The following is a 20,419-nucleotide window of genomic DNA, read 5'->3' as shown; positions in this document are numbered from 1 at the left end:
CATAACTTGATAGCAAATGTTTGCACTAATGTGCACTTTTTAGGTCTTCTAAAACATATCACAAAATTTGAAAAAATCTTTAAATTATGGATTTATGGGTATTTTTTCAAGGCTGTAAATAATGTTTTAGAATTGTCCTAACCAATATCTACAACATTGACCAAGTCATCAAATCGACCAGAAAACTCCTTCCCAAGATTATAATTGACACAGCAAATTGACAAGCAAAAATCAAACACTATTAAACTATTCGGATTATTTATTATGCACAATACTATACCAAGCGGTCCATTAGCCTCTTGTCCAGTAACTCCGATACCCTGGCCTCCCCGCGGCGCTAGCCGGGATACTAGTAACCATTGGAGAGATTGGGTAACCAACCCCGGTGGGAACTATGGTAGTATGCTGACAGGGAAGGGGGGCTCCATCCTCTTCGGAGGGTGTAGCCACAGAGTAAGACAGAGTTCCCACTGCCTCTTGATTTTTGGTTCAACTTGGTGGTACATCGCAGGTACATCGCACGCCTGCTACCAGCAAACCTTATGGAGCCAAAAAATTAAATGACATTTCTTCTGACTGGTCACTCTGGGTTACTCTGTGGTGTAGCTATGCCGTTAGGCCTCGTGAGAAAGGCCCCCGTTACGGTGTCGAGAGAAAACCGGAGCTGGGTCTCGGTAGCTTCAAGGTGGCAGTCCCACCCCGAGACTAGGTATCGCAGCCCAAATCCGGCTGCATACCGAAAATTCAAGTATTACGAACAATCAAGAAGGAATAAGGATCCGGAACAAACGGCATAGACCTAGGCACGAAAAGGACACCGATTGGAAACTCGGAACATGGAACTGCAGATCGCTACGTTTCGATGGGTATGAGTACGCTCTGTTGAACGAGCTCAAACCCCGCAACTTCGATGTTGTAGCACTGCAGGAGATGTGCTGGAAGGGAGCGAAGATGTGGGAGGATGATGCTTTGGAGCTCACCATGGACCAGAGCGGCGGAGCCGAAAACAAGCTGGGAACCGGCTTCATAGTGTTGGGCAAGATGCGGAGTCGTGTGATAGATTGGGAGCCTGTCGACGACCGGATGTGTAGGTTGAGGATTAAAGGCCGTTTCTTCAACTATCACATCTTCAACGTACATTGCCCACACGAGGAATCATCCGATGCCGAGAAGGAAGCGTTCTACGCGAAGCTCGAGCAGAAGTTCGACAGCTGCCCGCAGAGGGACGTCAAGATCGTCATCGGAGATATGAACGCCCGCATAGGAAGGGAGGAGATGTACAAGCCGGTGATCGGGCCGAACAGCCTGCACACCGTCACGAACGACAACGGCCAGCGGTGCATCAACTTCGCAGCCTCCCGAGGTATGGTGGTACGGAGCACATTCTTCCCCCGGAAAGACATCCACAAAGTCACCTGGACATCGCCTAACCAACGAACAAAAACACAAATCGACCACGTCCTCATCGACGGCCGATTCTTCTCGGACATACGGAACATCCGCACGTACCGCGGTGCGGACATCCACTCGGACCACTACCTGGTGGGTGCAAGCATGCACTCAAAACTGTCTACGACGTACCACCGACGACGGAGCCGGCTCCCACCGCCGTTCAACACCGAGCGGCTGCAGGACACGGCTGCGGCTCAGCACTACGTGCAGCAGCTGGAAGCGAGCCTGCCAACGGAGGAGGAACTCGGCGCTGCCTCGCTCAACGATGGATTGAGCAGAATATGCTCGGCCATCGGCAGTGCCGCTGAAGCCGCGCTAGGTAGTACGGTCCGAGTTGGAAAGCAGCGCTGGTTCGACGAGGAGTGCCAGCGGCTACTTGACGAGAAGAAAGCAGCTTATGCGGTGAAGCTGAGAGCTGCAACTGATGAGAACGTGGCCAGATACAAACAAGCGCTGAAACAGCAGAGAATGGTCTTCAAGCTCAAGAAGCGCCAGCTGGAAGATCGCGATCGCGCCGAAATGGAGCAGCTGTTCCGGCAGAACGAGACGCGAAAGTTCTACGAGAAGGTTAACCGGTCCCGCAAAGGCTATGCGCCGCAAGCCAACACCTGTCGGGACGCCGAGGGAAACCTTCTTATGGACAAAGGCGAGGTGTTGAACAGGTGGCAGCAGTTCTTCAACGAGCACCTCAACGGCGATGTAGCGCATGGAGACGGCTTTGAAGCCCAACTTGGACCGCCCGCTGCTGACCAACAGTTCCCGGCACCTGATCTGGAGACGGTGAAGAAGGAAATCAGGCAGCTGAAGAACAACAGGGCCGCCGGTAAAGATCGGTTACCCGGTGAGCTCTTCAAATATGGAGGAGAGCAGTTGGCGAGGGCGATCCACTTGGTGATTTCTAAGATCTGGAGGGAGGAGAAACTACCAGAAAAATGGATGGATGGTGTCCTGTGTCCCACCTACAAAAAGGGCGATAAGCTGGACTGGGGCAACTACCGCGGCATCACGCTTATCAACGCGGCCTATAAAATCCTCTCCCAGATCCTCTGCCGTCTGCTGACACCGTACGCACGGAGGTTCGTGGGCCCCTATCAAGCTGGGTTTACTGGCGCTTGGGCCACCACGGACCAAATTTTCTCGCTCCGGCAGATCCTCGAGAAATGCCGTGAGTACAAGGTGCCCACACATCACATCTTCATCGATTTCAAGGCAGCCTATGATACAGTCGACCGCGAGCAGCTATGGCAGATCATGCACGAGAACGGATTTCCGGACAAACTGACTCGGCTGATCAAGGCTACCTTGGATCGTGTGATGTGTCACGTGCGAGTGGCAGGGGAGCTAGCGGACCCCTTCCAAACGCAGCAAGGGTTACGACAAGGTGACGGCTTATCCAAGGCACTGTTTAACATCGGACTTGAGGGAGTTGTGTGAAGAGCGGGTATAGACACGAGAGGCACGATTTGCAACAGGACAGTCCAACTTCTTGCTTATGCGGACGACATTGATATTATTGCGAGAGACCTAGAGACGGTAAAAAGGGTTTACACCGCCTTAAAGACGCAAGCAAGACGAATTGGATTGGCCATGAATACGACGAAAACAAAGTACATGAAAGGGAGGGGCTCAAAGGACGTTGACCCCCCAAGACTCACCCCTTTAGCTGTGGATGGCGATGTGCTGGAGGAGGTGAGTGAATTCGTGTACTTGGGATCGCTGGTAACGGCCGACAACGACACCAGCTTAGAGATCCGGACTCGTATCCACTCCGCGAATCGCGCCTACTTTGGATTACGGAAAACCTTGACATCTGATCGAGTGCAACGCGCCACGAAGCTGACCCTGTACAAGACACTGATTAGACCGGTTGTCCTCTATGGCCACGAGACCTCCCAAGTAACAATTTTAGTTTTGTAATAGTTTCAAAGAGATTCTGTAGAGTTCCCAAGAAAATTTCAACGAAATGCCATTTAGTCCTACATGCTGAGTTAAAAGCGAGTTAAATCAACATTCAAACCAAAATGGACCATTTTAGGAGGTTGTTCAGAGTATTATTGAGGAGCATCGTAAGACGTACAAATTTTATTGTGTGTTTTATTAAAACTTTATTGATCTCTTCAAAACAAGAGCAAAACTGTTTGGGTTGGATTAAGGTTTTTGTTAAGTCTGTGCGTATTCTTGAATCCTTCAACAAAACATAAAGCATTTATGTTTTGGTATTTGTAGCAAACCAAAAAGCCTTCGTGATAGACTGAGTAGTTTTCTAATTTACTTGATTGAAAGCAATTATTCCTAGATGCAAATACAAAAGGTTGATAGCAGATAAAAATTATTTGACTTCAAATTATTAATATTTGTATTAGTACCACAAATGAGTTGAGTTTCAACATAAAATGAACCGTGATAGTTATGCCAACATAATTTCATCGAATAATTTTCAAAGATAGCTCGAAAAACTAATATGCGCACTTCTGATTCACTATAAAAAGTCAAGATTTTTTTCAAAAAACAATGTTTTTAGCATATTGTTGCTCCCAAATTCAATATGGCTACGCTTTTCGGCTGCTCGCACCTTCCAGCAACATGGCGAAGTTCATGAAATATAAACGTTCTTGTTTAAATCTACATTAAATCCATTCCTTCTTGAACAGGAGTGGCTCGAAACTTGCCAGGACTTACAAGATTTATAAAAGTTTTATATCGGCTTTAATCAGATCCAACAAAATTTATCATGGCTTTCATCAAGATCAAATCGCACAAGGCAGGGACGTAGCGCATGCGTGTTTTCTTAGCTGCAAAAAGATCGCCATCGGTGTACAACTTGTATTTCAAAATAACTGCATAAAAAAACACAGGCTTGCATTTCAACGGTATTTATTTATTCGAATAACTCATCCAAAATTAAACACACATCTGGTCACTTGATGAAAAACAAACACAACTTTTTTCATGTAGGTTGGTGAACGCTGTCCAAATCATCACTTTCACATTGTAATCACCGCAAACTTTTACCAAATTGTGCGTACTTGTACCTTTATCTCACCAGCACAATAGACAGAATATAACAAATACATAGTAATGTTAAAAGATTTAAACAGTTAATTTCAGAAAAAATAGGAAACACTTGAAAAGGGCATCAATCAATCTTCGAGCGCAACTGTCAATGGTTATGCGTAGCAATACATAGAATTAAATCTGATGGGTTTTATTCCAGAGAAATTTAAGGTGTTAAAGTTTTACTGATTGCTTTTCGTATACCATGAGCATTTATAATAGTATTTGTTAAAACTCTAAAGTTTTCCACTAAGAAATGTCAACCAAGCATGAGGACGCCCTCATTAGACGCCATTCCATACATTTCTACTAGCAACTGCTTCAGGGTTTATTCCGACGTTCATTTCGATACACCTCCGATCCGTTCAAGCTGAGGAATGGAGCCTGCACCTTGGTGGCTACTGCCTTCGCCAACAGTGTCTTCCCACTCCCAGGGGAAACCCAGCAGTAGAGCACATTTGGGAACCTTTGCCCCTAGCCGATCCGGTGCCTCCAAATAATCGACAAATTACATCATATCCTGCTTCGCCTCCTGCAGACCAGCGACGTTTTTGAAGAAAACACCCTGACCTCCATTCACTGGATCCACCGCGTAAGCTTGGCTCGCTTCATCTGCTTGATGATGATACCCCTCATCCAACTCAACCGCGCAATTATCACTGTGGCCACCAGCGTAAACAGAATCTTCCCACTAATGTCCCCGCTCTGTTTAACCTGCACCGAAACCCCATCCTTAATTCCCAAATGCGCCAAAACCTGCCTCAGCTTCTCCTCAAACTTGTCCACGTCCGCCACGGCAAAAAAATGGTGAGTTTTGCGTTACTCACATCGATAAGTCGAAGTGACATTTTAAATCTAACAGGAATGTATAAATGCTATTTGAAGCCGGAACCGATTTAAAGCAGGCTTCGTTAAAGTTAATAAGCAACACAATAATCTCTTCAAGAGAGCATGAGCATGAGCATGAGCATGAGCATGAGCATGAGCATGAGCATGAGAGATCACCCATGGTTGCCCCTCCGTTGCTGAACAGAACCGTAATATCCTTTCAGCACTACTGATCATAAGCTTCGACGATCTAGTAGTGTTTCCCTTATCAACAGCATGTATGAATGCGCCGAAAAGATAAAACACCATGATTGTTAAAGCTAGATCAATTGCGAATAGGTAACAGTCATTGGCCACCAACGGCGCCCGCCATGTCAGTTTGTAGACCTCGATTTTAAGGGACGGGAATGTTAGTTAGCGCAGGTTGCTACTAGGGCAGCTGATTTACTCTGTGCTTACACCCCACGAGCGCCAGGAACCTGAAAACTTGTTAGTAGGATAGGGTGTTTGGTCAGGATTCATCATAGAAGATGATGATGCGACCCAAAATCATAGTGTTTGTTGAAAGGTTTTATATATTATTCTCAAGGCAAACAATCGGATGCTGCGGATGAGATATTTCCCGTTTATCTGTTGTTTGTTTAATAATGAAATGGTTCAATCTTAGACAGCCGGCTGCGGAAAGATGAGACCAACATAGTGTGTATTTAGAGAGAGATTTTTATATTCTTTGATATTAAGTTTTTAAGTTTTAATGAGCAATACTGCAATTGTGAGGGTTATTTATAGAGTGAGGTTTTACTTAAAACAAAACAAGAATTAGCTTTCCTTTTTTGAAACATTTATTCAAGCGTTTAACTGATCCAAACTAATACTTCAACCTTCACTGAACTATGCGTTTCTGTAACGTTCAATTTAAAACAAAGCGTTTGTGCTTGAACATGTGTTGGTGTGTTTTTGAATCATCACTCCCGTTCTGTAGTCAATCATTTTTACAAACACACGCATTTTTAAAACGCGCCACGCCGAAGTTAAAAAACGCTGCGTTTTGACGCTGACCGCCGTTCCCGGATCGATTTCGAGCTTCTACTTGCGCGGACCGGTGAATTCCATTCGTTTTTCTCGACTGTTCACGCGAACCAAAATTTCCCGACCGATTTGTGCGACCGTTTCCCGTTCTTCCGACCACGATGACCGACGTGAGTTTTCTTAACCAGGTTCTTTTACGAGCAGATCTAACGGATTTCTTTCTAGACCCATACGGATTCTGTGCAGGACAGTGCTGGGAACCTTCACTGGCTTCTCAATATACCTCGCGATGGGAATTGTCTTTTCGGAGCTTTGACTCACCAAAGACACGGAGTGACTCCGTCAAATCCGCTTTTCGACGCCTACAACACTAGTCTACGGAAACTAGCTGTTCGCCACTTACGGACCCACCTGGACCAGTTTAATCACCACCTGGAAGCCTTTGCCGCTGAGCTGGTTGAAGGTGAGATGCCTATCCAGGACAAAGTGGGAGTGTATCTGGACCGCCTCGAAACTTCCGGATACTGGGGGGGCGAAGAATGCCTTACTGCCATTTCCAACCTGTTTGCTGTGCGAATAGACGTTCATCAGACCAACGGCACAATTTCAATTGTGCCCGACATCGAACCGACCGCAGTCTACCGAATCTTTTACCGCGGCAGTAACCAGAACCGAAACCATTATGATAGTATCATATGTGTTCGACCGGCAGCTATGCCGCAAAACCACAGTGACTACATAGCGATTCGAGCCAGTTCCAGAACCTTTTACGCTCAGAATCCCGGCCAGGAGGAGACTACACAGATTCAGTCCGTGCTCCAGCAAATAACCGGATCCGTACCTTCCCCCACCGAAGTTAATATCCTGCGGTGGCTTATCGCCGAAGATATCGAGAAACGACCAGCCTCATTCTTAACCAACTGTGGCATTCATGAACTCGAACAGGATAATTACACGCTACGGATGCGACTTGGCCGTATCGATGGTGGCCCAGCGACCTACATCTCTCTTGCAGCGCTTCTCAAGGTGCGGATATTCTCACATAGTATAGACGGCAGCGCACTGCGCTACGACCCTGCTCAAGGTGGACATCTATCTTTTGCTCACATTCTTGAGGACAAAAGTACGATCCCTTACCGATACCTAAGCATTAACTTCATCGAAGAACCAGACTCCCTCCAACCTGATCCGTACGACATTGCTCAAGCTGTGCACCAGAACGAGACCCACTCTTCGCCAAAACCTGTACCGGAAGTGATTACCATCGAGGAGACAACAGGTCTGCGCTTTGCCACCCTAAACGTCAACGGTTGTCGGTTGCCAGCTAAACGCAATGCGATAGACCTTTACCTAAGTTCGAACCGAATACACGTTGCCGCCCTTCAGGAAGTCAACCTGTGCTGTTCTAGGACGTCCACCGAACATTATCAGTGGCACTTGGGAAAGACTCGAGGAAACCAGCGAAGGGGGCTAGCGGTGCTGATAAGAAAAGGAGCGAGAATAAATGTCACCGCCATCGATGGTGGCGGTCCGAATGTCCAGATGCTCAAGATGTCCTACGAGGTTTTAATAAATTAGAATAAAAATATAATTAAAATTTAAATTTTTACATGTTCCTATTTTAGGTGTCCCACTCAAATCGCGAGTTGTACCTCATGAACGTGCACGGACCCAATCAGCGATCCGACAAATTCTTCGCTAAGCTGGGGTCTCTGATGGGCCAGCTACCCCACCATCGAAGGCTTCTTATTGCGGGTGATTTTAATTCGCATCTTTCCAGCGTAGGGATAACAGTTGAGGAAAGTACCCTAATTGGGAAGCATACGGGTCATGACAGTTTCAACGAAAACGGTCAGCAAATGCGCGTCTTCTTGTCGTTGCACAACATGGCCGCAAGGAACACGCAGGGAGTCGCCAACCCGTCTTTCAAGGTGACATGGACGAATGGTAGAACTAGTAGTCAGGTAGACCACCTTCTGACTTCTATAGATAGCCAACTGTTTCTAACACGAATGCGGTGTGTGCGACCGGAGATTGCAACAGACCACAAAGCGCTGATTTGTGACATCCTTGACCGTAAGCGAAAAATCTCATCCATCACCCCCTCAACAGCCGCTAACGCCAACACCAAACAACAACGACTCGACGTTGCACCCTTGAAGAATGATGTTGTGAAGAAGCGATACCAACAACACCTCACGGAGGCCAGCAGTCAACCTCCTTCCGATACCACCATTCAGGGCAGCTGGCACCAGTTGTGCGAGAAGATTCGTCGATGCGCTCGGACAGTCCTCCAAAGCAAAGATTCAATTCCACAGGACCGTGACTGCAGGATTGCCCAGGGGCAGGTCAAGCGCTACGCATTTCGCGCCGGACGATCCGCCCATCCCAAATGGGTGCACAAGCTGAATGAGGCCAGAGAAGAACTCCGCAGGAGGATCAGAGATTATGAGGAGGCTCAAATAATTGAATTCTTCGAGAATCTTGCTCGTTTTCCCGTTGGCGAGAGAGTAAGTAAAGCGTACCGGTACCTAAAACGATATAAAATGAAGAAAAGTTCCCGCAAGCAACCATCAAACATCCGTCTCACTGATTGGGAGGAAGACTCCAATGGACCTTCCCTCATCCCGCCACTTCTGGAAGAAGACCCGAGTGAACCTCTCCCTGATCCACCGACGCTGTACGAGATCAAAAGTATTATCATGAGGACAAAAAATGGAAAGACCCCTGGGCTGGACGGAATTCACAGCGAATTTTACAAATACGCCGACGAGCAGACCTTACACGAACTACACCAGCTGCTGTGCCAGATTTGGAGTGAGAATGTCCATCCAGCTGATTGGAAGCAGACAGTAATCGTGCCTATTCCCAAAGTTGCGTCCCCGGCTAGTGTAGACGATTATCGGAGGATTTGTTTAAGCAGTGCTGCTTACAAAATTTATGCTATCTGGGTATTGCAGAAGTTACAACAGTACGTTGGACCGTTGGGCGTCCACCAATCCGCATTCCTGTCCGGGCGTTCAACGATGGACCATCTCCACATTCTACAAAGGATACTTCAAGAAAATTGGAACGAGGGCAGTCCTCTCGTCTTGATGTCCTTAGATATAAGAAAGGCATTCGACCGAGTCTCGTTGACAAGCCTGCCAGCTATACTAAAACGTAAGTAGGGATAAAAAATTAAAAAAAAAAAAAAAAAGAAAAAGGAATTACACACATACATACTCAAACACACACAAACACACACACACACACACACACACACAGCAATTACCGTGTAGGGGAAGCAGGGGCAGACCAACCGCCCAACATGGTCCCTTTGGTAACTGCGGCCGGCAAAACTTGCTAATCTATTTTTAATTCAACAGGTAAAGGTGTGCCTGTCAAAGTAATCAACCGAGTTCTGGAATGCTTCCAAGAGGAACAGCAGCAAGTGCTCTGGCAAGGACAGCTTTCCCGGGCCATGCTGCGAAGACGTGGGATCAAACAAGGCTGCCCCCTTTCCCCCTACATATTTAATTTGCTTATGGAGGCAGTTTTGGAATCGGTGGAAGATGTTGTTCCTGGTCTGCGACTCAACCAAGAGGGCTACTTCAGCTATCCGATGCTTCTCGCGTTCGCCGATGATCTCATCATCATCTCCCGGACGACGGAAGACGTCGAGCTGGTTTTGAGGAATCTTGTAGAATTTCTGTCCTATGTCGACCTGGACCTGAACGAGGATAAATGTAAGGTCCTCATTCGACAACCGATAGGTGACGCTATTCCTGAAATAGCAATCCTAGGCAGAACATACAAAACGACGGAACCGTTACGCTACTTGGGGGTGTTCCTAACTGCGAAGCTAGAGCGCCCTATGACCGTTCGAACACGCTGTCGGAAAGCCGTGCGCCTGTCCAAGGTGGTATTAGGATTTCTAAAAAAATATCGACCTAGCTGGAAAGTTGCGCAGATGATCTACGGATCGGTCATAGCGCCCTCGATGCTGTATGGGACCCAGGTGGCGGTACTGACCAAGTATAGTAGAAGATCGATAAGAGGCTACGAACGACAAATTGTACAATCAATGGCCAAACTTTGCCGAGACACTCAACATCTTAACCAACCCGTCAGCAAGTTGCTATCAAAGAAGAGGATAACAAAGAAGATAAGGCTGTATCAGATGCGCTGGTTTGGGCATGTAAGACGTCGTCCAGCAAATCATCCGCTTCGTGTTGCCCTCAACCTCAGGGCAAGGCGCCTACGGTCCTGCCGGCCAGGTTTTACTATGTGGGACATGATCAAGCAAAACATTTCAAGGTACGGCAACGCGGACTATCAGTTTTGGTGGCATCTGGCTCTCGACAAAGAAAAGTACAACCAAGAACTTCAGAAGATCTACGAACAAGACGAGTCCGACAGCAGCAGTTGGGGTAAGACAGTCAAATTGGGTGCAATTCAAATGCAACTTTACCTTTTCATTTCCCAACAGAAAGTGAAGACGAAGAGGAGTGCTGAACGCTGTTACGTAGGTGGCGCAATGCAACATAGAGTCGATCAAGTTGGAAGGGCGAGGAAGAGAGCAGCATTAAATTTAAGATATCAACAAAACAGAATCGGAATTAAATGTTAATTTGGAGCGAACTCACCAATCTTAATCTTTTCGTCACTTTTCCATCTTTTCGATCAGGCATTTCAAAACATTATAACAGCTAATGCCCCACCTGTGAACTGCAAAGGGCACCTTTGACAATACCACAACAACAAAACAAAACAGCAGCTTTCAGCTTCCACAGACATGCACTAGTTAAGTAGCAACACAGCACACAATCTTCCTCCGCGTAATCTAACAGTTAGCTTCAAAGCTAAATACTTGCATCACAATTTTCCTTTCCAACTACCGCACATTTCTAACCAACTTCACTAAAAACGGGGTTGTTTACTAAAAATTCTCGATCTGCGATTGACGCGAATGACATTTAAGTGAGCTGTCAGACACAAAGCAGGCTGCAAACGCTTCGTGAAGTGTACGCGAAGTTAGCTCAATTTTTAGCTCTTGACACAAACACATGCGATGCTTTTCGATGATTTTCGTTGCTCCAGCCTCACTAGAAATGTCATGGAAGAAAAAAAAAACATCGCACGCACCAAAACACGAGTGCAACTAAAAAGCCCCAAACCCTGCACAAATCCGACGGATTCTCTAAAACTTCACCAACCCCAGCGCCCACCGCTCGGTCACCATCCGCCGAGCACAAAACCGGCTCCGCACACTCCCGAAAACTCGTAAAATCACGAAAGAAACCCGGAGCACAACGAAACACACAACCACACTAGGACAGTGATGCCAGCCCTCCACAACACAATAATCTCTTCAAGATAGCTTAAAGTGTTGCAAATAAAACCGAATTAAAACTCTACAATGAATTCTTAACATTATATTTAAGAAATCTTAAACCTATTATTAAGTGTTGTGTCAATGAAACCAGTAGGTTCTAATAAAAGTCATAGTAAAACTTTGTAGCATTTTTTAAAACTATTATAAAAATATATAAGAATATAAGGCATTTCACTTGTTACTTGGGCTGGACGCTGCGGCAAGAGGACGAACGAGCCCTTGGAGTTTTCGAACGGAAGGTGCTGCGAACGATCTACGGTGAAGTACGTACAGCTCAGAACGAGTGGCGAAGGCGCATGAACCACGAACTGCACGCGCTGCTGGTAGAACCGACCATCGTCACCCTGGCGAGAATCGGGAGGCTCAGGTGGGCCGGCCATGTCGCGAGGATGGACGAAGACCATCCTGTCAAGAGGAGCACAGCGTGCACGATGGGGAAATCAGATCGAGGCGGACCTAAGAAAGATCTGCAACCTAGGAGACTGGCGAGCTGCAGCCCAGAACCGAGCAACATGGAACAACCTTCTTGATACAGCACGGGCACCGCGTATGGTGTTCTAAGCTGATTGGTATGGTATGTACAATACTATTTAAGATATTTCTATATACGATAATTCAATTCACTCAATTCAATTCCGTACAAATTAGATATGGCAAAAAATACGTTGAAAATACGTACAAAATATAAATTTTCCTCTTGGTAGAATGAGGTTGATACTTCTTTTTTTTTTAATGATAATACATAAATAATTGCAAATAAATTATTACTGTTCAAAAATCTCATCAAAAGTTTAAAAGATTTATTTGTTTCCATAATATCGTAATATATGTTACCAAACTAATAAACAAAAGCTATTCCCAGTTTTGTATGTTTCAGACATTTAGATTACCTAGAAAAAAATTAACATGAAATTGAATAGAATTAAATCAATTTAAATTTATCTCTTAATTTTCCAAAACATTTTCAAAACACTGATGCTACAAAGATGGGAAAATTTAATGCTCAACGTAACACATGACACAAATTTGGCTTCTTGGGTCATAGAAAGAACCCCTAAAAGTTTTAGTTAAATAAAAAAAAATACAAATGAAATCATTTTTTTGTTTTTACCGAGATTTGATCTTATTAAAGTTGTTTATGAATTTTTGTTTATGTCAAGAACAAAAGTAAAACTAAAAACAGAATTTCAATACATCAGATTTCAAATAGGATATTTGATAAAATGTTAAATCACTTGGTAAATAATTTGTTTATGATTTTTCAAACATACACGGAAAAAAAAGTGTGCGAGAAATCGTGAATTTCGATTCATGAATTCGTGAATAATTTTGTGCATGATTTCGTGATACCTTTCATGATTTCATGAATTTTATTCATGAAATCGTGCATAAAATGCACGAATTTATGAATTTAATTCATGGCAAAAATATTTTTACGAATATTCATGAATTTTCCTTCATGAAATCATGCATATCACTATTCATGATTTCATGACTGATTTTCATGAAGTCATGACTAAACTTCATGAATTCATGAAAATATTCATGATTTTACGATTATTTATGCATGCGTAAATTTTACGTCGTAAAATTTTATTCGCGAATTTATGAATCATGTTTTTCATGATTTCATGAAAGTTTACATGTTTTCATGAATAAAATGCATGAATTCGTGCATAACATTCATGGGTTTATGAATTTGTATCCATGTTTATGACGAGTGATCTTGATCAATCAAGAACAGTTTCGTTCGAACTGTCAAGTTTGTTTTTCGCTTGCCAGTTCAGCCGCGTGTTTATTTGCCACGAAGTCAATCGCGTTGTGACTTGTCGCGTCTTGTTGTGTTTGCCGGTAAAAGTGACCGTGATTTGCGGACCCGGGATTTGAGGTGCTGTCCACCGGAACCGGGAAAAGATCTGCGGCCGTTCCGTTGGAAATGGCAACGGAGCCAAGGGCTAGCAGGAAGAGGACCGAGCTGCAGGAGGAGGACCGAGTGGCAGTAGGAGAACCGAGCGCGGGAGGAGGACCGGGCGGCAAGAGTAGGACAGAGTGGCAAGAGGAGGGCCGAATGGCAGGAGGAGGACCGAGCAGCAAGAGTAGGACCGAGTGGCAGGAGGAGGAACGAGCGCGGGAGGAGGACCAGGCGGCAGAAGGAGGGCCGAGCGGCAACAAGGTAAGAGACAGAACAGTTCCCGGTTTGTTTCGATTGTCGAATCAACGGGAACATGGTCCATAAGACAGTTCCCGTGTTTTATCTCCGCGTGTGACAGTTTCTTGGTCGTGGACTCGTAGGGATCTCGGTTTTCTGTCAATTGCCGGAGCATTCTACGCGTGTGACAGACAGTGAGGTTTGTTTTGGTTTTGGAAACGAAAAAATCCCGTTTTTATCGGTTCTCGTGGATGCGCTGAGTGACATTTCGGTGCTTTGTTTTGAGCTAGAAATGGGGACATAGGTAAAGTATGTTAATAATTTTAATGATTTTAATATTGTAAGCATATTATTTTAAAGTATTTAACATATTTAAAGTATTTGAAGTTAAAAACGTATTTTAATAATTTTCAGCATTTAAATTTTCTTATAGGTACTTTAATTTTGTAAAGACTTTTAAGTTTTTTGAAATATTATTATTTTTAGGTATGTTAAGTATGCTAATGAATTTAGGAATTTTTATTTTAACAGGTTTGTTAATATTGTGACTTTTAAAAGTATCTAAGTATTTCAAGTATTTTAAATATTTCAAGTGTTTAGAGTTTGATGAGTGTTGAAATAATTTTAAGCATTTAAGTTTTTCGAGGTATTTTAATATTGTAAGTATAAAAAATATTTTAAGTATTTGAAATAATTATTTTTTAAGCATATTCATTTGTTCAGGTATTTTAATATTAAATGTTTTTAAAGTTTTCAAGTATTTCAAGTATTTGAAATAATTGAAGTGTTTAAAGTTTGTTAAGCTTTTAAATAATTTTAAGCAATTAATTTTTTATAGGTATTTTAATATTTCAAGAACTTGAAATATTTTAAGTATTTTTAAGTTTTTAACATATTTAAAGTATTTAAAGAATTTTAATAATTTTAAGTATTTTTAGTATTTTAAGTATTTTAAGTAGTTTAAGTATTTTAAGTATTTTAGGTATTTTAAGTATTTTAAGTATTTCAAGTATTTCAAGTATTTTAAGTATTTTAAGTATTTTAAGTATTTTAAGTATTTTAAGTATTTTAAGTATTTTAAGTATTTTAAGTATTTTAAGTATTTTAAGTATTTTAAGTATTTTAAGTATTTTAAGTATTTTAAGTTTTTTAAGTATTTTAAGTATTTTAAGTATTTTAAGTATTTTAAGTATTTTAAGTATTTTAAGTATTTTAAGTATTTTAAGTATTTTAAGTATTTTAAGTATTTTAAGTATTTTAAGTAGTTTAAGTATTTTAAGTATTTTAGGTATTTTAAGTATTTTAAGTATTTCAAGTATTTCAAGTGTTTTAAGTATTTTAAGTATTTTAAGTATTTTAAGTATTTTAATTATTATAAGTTTATAAAGTATTTTAAGTATTTTAAGTATTTTAAGTATTTTAAGTATTTTAAGTATTTTAAGTATTTTAAGTATTTTAAGTATTTTAAGTATTTTAAGTATTTTAAGTATTTTAAGTATTTTAAGTATTTTAAGTATTTTAAGTATTTTAAGTATTTTAAGTATTTTAAGTATTTTAAGTTTTTAAGTATTTTAAGTATTTTAAGTATTTTAAGTATTTTAAGTATTTTAAGTATTTTAAGTTTTTAAGTATTTTAAGTATTTTAAGTATTTTAAGTATTTTAAGTATTTTAAGTATTTTAAGTATTTTAAGTATTTTAAGTATTTTAAGTATTTTAAGTATTTTAAGTATTTTAAGTATTTTAAGTATTTTAAGTTTTTAAGTATTTTAAGTATTTTAAGTATTTTAAGTATTTTAAATATTTTAAGTATTTTAAGTATTTTAAGTATTTTAAGTATTTTAAGTTTTTAAGTATTTTAAGTATTTTAAGTATTTTAAGTATTTTAAGTATTTTAAGTATTTTAAGTATTTTAAGTATTTTAAGTATTTTAAGTATTTTAAGTATTTTAAGTATTTTAAGTATTTTAAGTATTTTAAGTATTTTAAGTATTTTAAGTATTTTAAGTATTTTAAGTATTTTAAGTATTTTAAGTATTTTAAGTATTTTCGCTTCGCTTCGCTTCGCTTCGCTTCGCTAGGAGACGGTGATTTTAGCGGATTGCAGACTGGATTTTCGCCATGTGATGTGATGATTGTCTAAGCCCAAGTTGCCTAGGAATCGATAATTGGGAATAGAACCAATTCCACCTGAACTAGATTCTCACCACCATGGCAGCCGTCCATTGCCGGCCGCTCCCATCTCCACCGCGCACCAGGGACAAGGAAAGGGGATTTGGAAGACGGGAAGTGTTGATGCTCCACTTTTTTAAGAGTATTAAGGGAAAATCTCCACGGTATCCTCAAGTAAGTTTCGCTTGGAGTTGGACGGTTTTTTGGGAAGGTGAATGGTCTGAGGAGCCACCCTAGGCGAGTGGTAACGACCGTTTGCATTGTTGTTCGAATTTTCTTCATGTGTTCTCATTTCTAATGGGAAAGCTTTCAATTCTTCTCATCTCTTATTGGATGAATTCTATCAGTCGCCCAGGCTATTTATAGCGAGGTATTTTTAGATTCAATTTCAACTGCGCTTGCAATCTTGCATGCAATCTTGTTTGAGTTCTGATGTTCAACTTGCATTCAATTTTGATTCTTTGTCCGATTCTTGGATTCATCTATACCAGTCTAATTCCTCCTCAAGCTACCAATGCTCCACGGTTAAGTGGAAAGCATTTTTGCTTGCCAATCCTAAGGACAGGGGATCGAACCCCGCCGTGAGCTTTTTCATGATTTTCCATTAATTCCAAATTTAATGAGTCCAGAACTTTCTCGTTGGGAGCAGATGGGTATCGAACCCAGAACCATTCGGAACATCGTAACCATTCAGCCACGACCGCTCCTCCTTTAAGTATTTTAAGTATTTTAAGTATTTTAAGTATTTTAAGTATTTTAAGTATTTTAAGTATTTTTAGTATTTTTAGAATTTTTAGTATTTTTAGTATTTTTAATATTTTTAGTATTTTTAGTATTTTTAGTATTTTAAGTATTTTAAGTATTTTAAGTATTTTAAGTATTTTAAGTATTTTAAGTATTTTAAGTATTTTAAGTATTTTAAGTATTTTAAGTATTTTAAGTATTTTAAGTATTTTAAGTATTTTAAGTATTTTAAGTATTTTAAGTATTTTAAGTATTTTAAGTATTTTAAGTATTTTAAGTATGTTAAGTATTTCAAATATTTAAAGTATTTTAATTATTTCAAGTATCTAAAGTATTTAAAGTATTCAAAGTATTTAAAGTATTTAAAGTATTTTATATATTAAAAGTGCTTAAAGTATTTTAAGTATTTAAAGTATTTCAAGTATTTCAAGTATTTTAAGTATTTTAAGTATTTTAAGTATTTTAAGTATATTAAGTATTTTAAGTTTTTTCAGTATTTTAAGTATTATAAGTATTATAATTATTGAAAGTTTTTTTAAGTATTCAAAGTATTTAAAGTATTTAAAGTACTTAAAGTATTTAAAGTAAAGTAATTTTTTAAAGTATTTAAAGTATTTAAATTATTTAAAGTATTTAAAGTATTTAAAGTATTTAAAGTATTTAAAGTATTCAAAGTATTTTAAGTATTTTAAGTATTTAAAGTATTTAAAGTATTTAAAGTATTTAAAGTATTTTAAGTATTTAAAGTATTTAAAGTATTTAAAGTATTTAAAGTATTTATAGTATTTAAAGTATTTCAAGTATTTAAAGTATTTAAAGTATTTAAAGTATTTAAAGTATTTAAAGTATTTAAAGTATTTAAAGTATTTAAAGTATTTAAAGTATTTAAAGTATTTAAAGTATTTAAAGTATTTAAAGTATTTAAAGTATTTAAAGTATTTAAAGTATTTAAAGTATTTAAAGTATTTAAAGTATTTAAAGTATTTAAAGTATTTAAAGTATTTAAAGTATTTAAAGTATTTAAAGTATTTAAAGTATTTAAAGTATTTAAAGTATTTAAAGTATTTAAAGTATTTAAAGTATTTAAAGTATTTAAAGTATTTAAAGTATTTAAAGTATTTAAAGTATTTAAAGTATTTAAAGTTTTTGAAGTATTTGAAGTATTTCAAGTATTTGAAGTATTTTAAGTATTCTAAGATTTTTAATCACTTTAAGTAAAGAGTTTAAAACTCTATAATAAAGTATACAAAAAAAGTATTTTAGGTATTTCAAGTATTTTGAGTTTTATTTATTTTATGTATTTTGCGTATTTCAATTATTTTGAGTTTGTGAAGTATTTAATTTATTTTGCGTATTTTAAATAGTTTGAGTTTTTGAAGTTTTTAAAGATTTTTATTTTGTTGAGTATTTTAAGAATTTCGGTGTTTTTTTTAATTTTCAATTCAACTCTCTATGACTCTATTTGCGTCAAATTAAAGTGTTTGATCATCTGCATTTACAAAAATAAATCCTTTTATTGTAATTAATCCATTTATTGTAATTGGAGTTATTAATAGGACAAAAAAATTATGACTTTATTATACGAATTATCGATTATTCTATTATTAGTTCATCAGACAATCGAGTCTGGACTGTACAAGAAATCCCTTAGGTCTTTTTGTATTTAATGTTTTCGTTGTATTTTTGTATAGTAACGATCGGTACCCAATTAACGTTTCCGAAATGCTCATGTCAAGTTTTTGAATGTTGGTTTTACTAAATTTATGATTGTATTTTTAATTTATTTAAAGCATTTTTGAACATCACATAACTGGGACCTTTGTAAATTCAGAATTCTTCCGCAGTGACCGGTAATCGGTTCCAAGGTGGCCAGATGGAGCCAGAGTACATTGGCATCACATACAGTGCCTACAGTTTTAAATTTCATGAATTTTGATATGTCACATGACAGGGTTCCTTGCACATTCCGAAATGTCCCCAGTGACCACCGGTAACCGGTGACCGGTTCCAAAGTGGCCAGGTGGGGCCAGATTTCATTGGCATCACATAAAATGGCCAAAGATTTGAATTTCATGAATTTTGATATGTCACATGACAGGGTTCCTTGCACATTCCGAAATGTCCCCAGTGACCACCGGTAACCGGTGACCGGTTCCAAAGTGGCCAGGTGGGGCCAGATTTCATTGGCATCACATAAAATGGCCAAAGATTTGAATTTCATGAATTTTTCTATGTCACATGACAGGGTTCCTTGCACATTCCGAAATGTCCCCAGTGACCACCGGTAACCGGTGACCGGTTCCAAAAAGGCCAGGTGGGGCCAGATTACATTGGCACCACATAAAATGTCCAAAGATTTGAATTTCATGAATTTTGATATGTCACATGACAGGGTTCCTTGCACATTCCGAAATGTCCCCAGTGACCACCGGTAACCAGTGACCGGTTCCAAAGTGGCCAGGTGGGGCCAAATTACATTGGCATCACATAAAATGGCCAAAGATTTGAATTTCATGAATTTTGATATGTCACATGACAGGGTTCCTTGCACATTCCGAAATGTCCCCAGTGACCACCAGTAACCGGTGACCGGTTCCATAGTGGCCAGGTGGGGCCATAGTACATTGGAATCACATAAAATGTGCTCCGTTTTTTTTTTTTCACAAAATAGGATTCCTTGTCAATTTCGGTATGTGCCCCCAGTGGCACGATATGGTAAATGTACAGAAAAAGTAATCCGGAAATTGTGAAAATCGTACCATGAAATCGTGAATATTACGAGTTCTACTTTACGAATTTTTGAACTATGCATATTGGGCACGAATAAGCCAGGAGCCGTGAATAAATATGCATGATTAGACATGCCCGAATACACTCGTAAACGTGAATTAAATTCATGATTTCATAAAAAAAAATCACGAACTCATGAAATTTATGCATGATTTCATGAAGTTTATACATGATTTCACGAATTTTTTTACGCCTTCAAAAATAAATCATAAGAAATATTCCAGAACTCATGAATTTTGTGCACGAATTCATGAATAAAATTCACGATTTCATGATTTATTTACATTTTTTCATGAATTGTGAGCATGAAATCGCGAATATTTTTACGCCTTCATTTACAAATCGTAAAAATAATTCGAGATTTCATGAATTTTGTGCACGAAGTCATGCATAAAAATTCATGATTTCATGAATTTTATGCATGAAATCATGAATTTTAATTCACTAGGTTTTTTTTTGATCGTAATCATGAATTTTTATTCATAAAATCGTGAATATTTTTCACGACTTCATGCATCCATTTCATGAAATCATGAATATTATTCACGTTTACGAGTGAAATCGGTCATGGAAAGTCATGCATATTTATTCACGATTCCTGGATAATTCGTGCCCATTATGCGAATCTATGACATTTCCCCGAAACCCATATTACCGAAGGGACATTTCCCCGAATGCCACTTCCCCGAAAAGACACTTCCCCTAATAGTCATTTCCCCGAATTCCATTTACCCGAATTTTCCATTTCCCCTAATCGTCCACATCCCCGAATGCCATTTTCCCGAATGGGCCACAATCCCGAATGCCACTTACCCGATTAGTCATAT

At 39.5% G+C, this 20,419-nt stretch overlaps 2 protein-coding genes across 2 annotated transcripts in view; one reads left to right on the top strand and one right to left on the bottom strand.

Annotated features, from left to right (window-relative positions):
* The window catches only part of LOC6036051, a 747,764-nt gene that overhangs the window by 439,234 nt on the left and 288,111 nt on the right, over positions 1–20,419 (bottom strand). The gene's annotated exons all lie outside the window — the stretch shown is intronic.
* On the top strand, positions 10,082–10,914 carry LOC119767845. Its single transcript, XM_038257516.1, has 2 exons — positions 10,082–10,775; positions 10,835–10,914. The coding sequence occupies exons 1-2, from the start codon at positions 10,220–10,222 to the stop codon at positions 10,858–10,860; spliced, it is 582 nt and encodes a 193-aa protein (XP_038113444.1). The 5' UTR covers positions 10,082–10,219; the 3' UTR covers positions 10,861–10,914.

Source organism: Culex quinquefasciatus, chromosome 2 (genome assembly GCF_015732765.1).
Source record: "Culex quinquefasciatus strain JHB chromosome 2, VPISU_Cqui_1.0_pri_paternal, whole genome shotgun sequence".
Taxonomy (NCBI): domain Eukaryota; kingdom Metazoa; phylum Arthropoda; class Insecta; order Diptera; family Culicidae; genus Culex; species Culex quinquefasciatus.
Note: the sequence above shows the minus strand (reverse complement) of the source record. Positions and strands in the feature narration are given on the sequence as shown.

What these genes read in the sequence shown, in the direction of transcription:
- LOC119767845 (XM_038257516.1), top strand. Translation starts at nt 10,220, where the DNA reads ATGACCGTTCGAACACGCTGTCGGAAAGCCGTGCGCCTGTCCAAGGTG. An exon ending in GTCCGACAGCAGCAGTTGGG is followed by an intron (nt 10,776 to 10,834) that starts GTAAGACAGTCA and finishes ATTTCCCAACAG; the next exon opens with AAAGTGAAGACGAAGAGGAG.